This window comes from Cynara cardunculus (genome assembly GCF_001531365.2).
Source record: "Cynara cardunculus var. scolymus isolate 2C chromosome LG 11, CcrdV1, whole genome shotgun sequence".
NCBI classification, from domain to species: domain Eukaryota; kingdom Viridiplantae; phylum Streptophyta; class Magnoliopsida; order Asterales; family Asteraceae; genus Cynara; species Cynara cardunculus.
The window spans coordinates 2,190,931-2,193,394 of NC_037538.1; the positions used below are offsets into that span (position 1 = coordinate 2,190,931).

The following is a 2,464-nucleotide window of genomic DNA, read 5'->3' on the forward strand; positions in this document are numbered from 1 at the left end:
TATTCTTACCATTAATTATAGATAGAAATTTGTCCATCTTATAAGAGTATAATGTAATAGTATATATTGACTTCTAATAATAGACACTTGTTTTAAAACACACTAATTAAAAATAGTAATACAGATATTTATTTTGGAAATGATGAAATATAATACAATAGTTTTTACCAAACGACAATGGCTTTTTCATATATTATTTATGTTATAATATTTTATGTCTTTTAAAAACATATAATTATGGATTAACGTCCATCTTATCTAATTAATGAAGTCATGATAATATAACAAACGTTTTATCAAGGACATGCATGTCTATAATAAAATCCAATAGTGACTTCTTCCAAGCATACGATGATCAGAAAATGTTTAAACCAGATTTATATAATTGGATATTTTTAATAAAATTAACATGATAATGTAATTCAACCTCAAGTATTTAGGGGATGGTTTTTTTGTTAAACGTGGATTTTCATACAACTTACGAGCATTGATTAATCCCTGAACGACCATGAATGACATGGACGGTGATTTGATATGCACATCATTTGATTTATGTAAGTAAATGTGAAATTATATATTTTTTTTATAAATTTAATTATATGATTTTGAATTAATATTAAAGTAAACAAGAAAGTATACGTACAATCAAGGTCAACAGACACGAGCTCGATCAAGAAGGAGAGTCCCAGAAGATCAGTGACGCCATCAATAACGCCACCAACACCAACACCAGAGAGGGCGGAGCTTATGGTTGGTTGGATGGTGATGACACCCTTGACAGCAGTGGTCTTGGTAAAGATATCAATCAAGCTTATGGCTTTAATGCTACCAGCAGAGGTGGAACGAGTGCGAGCGGTGGTGGATTTCTTGGTGGTTGTGAGAAAAACCGGAGAGTAGGCGGCGGAGGAGGAATGATTGGTGGCATCGCCGCCAATGAAGGGCTTTTGGAGTGGAAGTAGGTTTTGAATAGAGTGAGACTGAGTGATCTGAGAATTCAACATGTTTTCTTCCTCTTCTTCACTCTTTAGTTGGTGTGAGTTAATGAATGAACCATATACCTCTATTTATACTACCAAGGGATCCACTTGCTTCTTATTTATTTTGAAAATAAAATGTTGGTTTTTACAAGTATTTTTGTTTTTTGCTATTAATTTTTGTTATGGGTAAGAGTTGTGTCACATTTAGTACATGACAAATGTCAACTTCAAAAATTTTAATCAAAAAGGAAATCATATATCATAACAAGTTGACAATTACAAAAAGTATCAATCTTTACAATAATATTGTCGGGGGATGTAAGTTCAAATCTTCAACACGAGATTGAATTGGTTTTCCTTACCTCAGGGTGTTTGTAAAAAAGGGTTACGGTTCAATTTCGATGTATACAATCATTAAGGTGGCGTTTGTTTTTTAAGAGGTGTTGAAGTCTGAAGTCTGAATTCACTTCTGATTTTTAAGAGGTTGTGCTGAAGTCTGAAATCTGAATCAGTCAGACTGTTTGTTTTTTGCGTCTGAAATCTGAAATTTGAAGATGAGAGATCGAGAATTGATATGGATCGACAGTTGAGAAATGAGAGATCGAGACAAAAGAGTTGATCTAGAGAAATCGAGCGCAAAGAGATCAGAGTAGGTAGGCAACGATTTGAAATAAGAGGTAATAAGATGTTTCGCAACCACTTAAATTTTCATACCTAATAAGAGCTTTTAAGCTCTTAATTGAAAAAAAAAACAAACACACTGAATCCTCTTATGTCTGACCGATTCAGACTTAAGATGACATTAAGAGTTTTTTTTATTAAAAACAAACAACCCCTAAATATACAATTTGGTTTTTTTCCTCCCAAAACCCTATATATGTTTTGTTTTGTTTTGTTTTCTTTACAGTCATTATGTTTCATTTATAAACCATGCAATTCTAACAAACTTTACAAACCAATTTTAGCCGTTCATCTAGTCTGAAAAATATCTGATTTTATTATGTTTCCTAATCTAAAGTCATGATCGTAATAAATGAACCTTATCATCTCAATCATAATTAATGAATCATGATAATTATCCATAAACATCTCAACTGTAATTTGTTAAAACTGCATAATTTGTATTTGAAACCATCCCCCTCTCTGTATGTATATGTAATATTTATGTCTGACATGTTAATGTTAACAAACTTTATCTCTTGTACGAGATTGGAATAATTCAAACTAGAAGACAAATGTATTACCTTAGGGTTTTTTATATAGAGTTAAACACAATTTTGGTCCCCATGGTTTACACAAGTTAACGAGTAAGGTCTCTCAAAAAAATTATTAATAAGAGGCGTCTTTATAGTTTCATTTTTATAACGGATATGGTCTCTCTTCTAACTCTTTTAGTTAAGTTTATGTTAGTGAGGGGCAAACTTGTTTATAATTTAATAAAATAATAATAACATTAATAATCTTCAACTGATTAATGCTAAATTATA

At 31.0% G+C, this 2,464-nt stretch overlaps 1 protein-coding gene across 1 annotated transcript in view; it reads right to left on the minus strand.

The window, feature by feature from the left end:
• Positions 1-1,029, minus strand: part of LOC112520856 (linoleate 13S-lipoxygenase 2-1, chloroplastic-like) — a 5,673-nt gene extending 4,644 nt beyond the window's left edge. The window contains exon 1 of the mRNA XM_025129474.1: positions 644-1,029. Coding sequence (XP_024985242.1) covers positions 644-1,001 — 358 coding nt within the window. The 5' untranslated portion in view covers positions 1,002-1,029. The remainder of the gene's footprint in view (positions 1-643) is intronic.
• Positions 1,030-2,464: the final 1,435 nt, after the last annotated feature.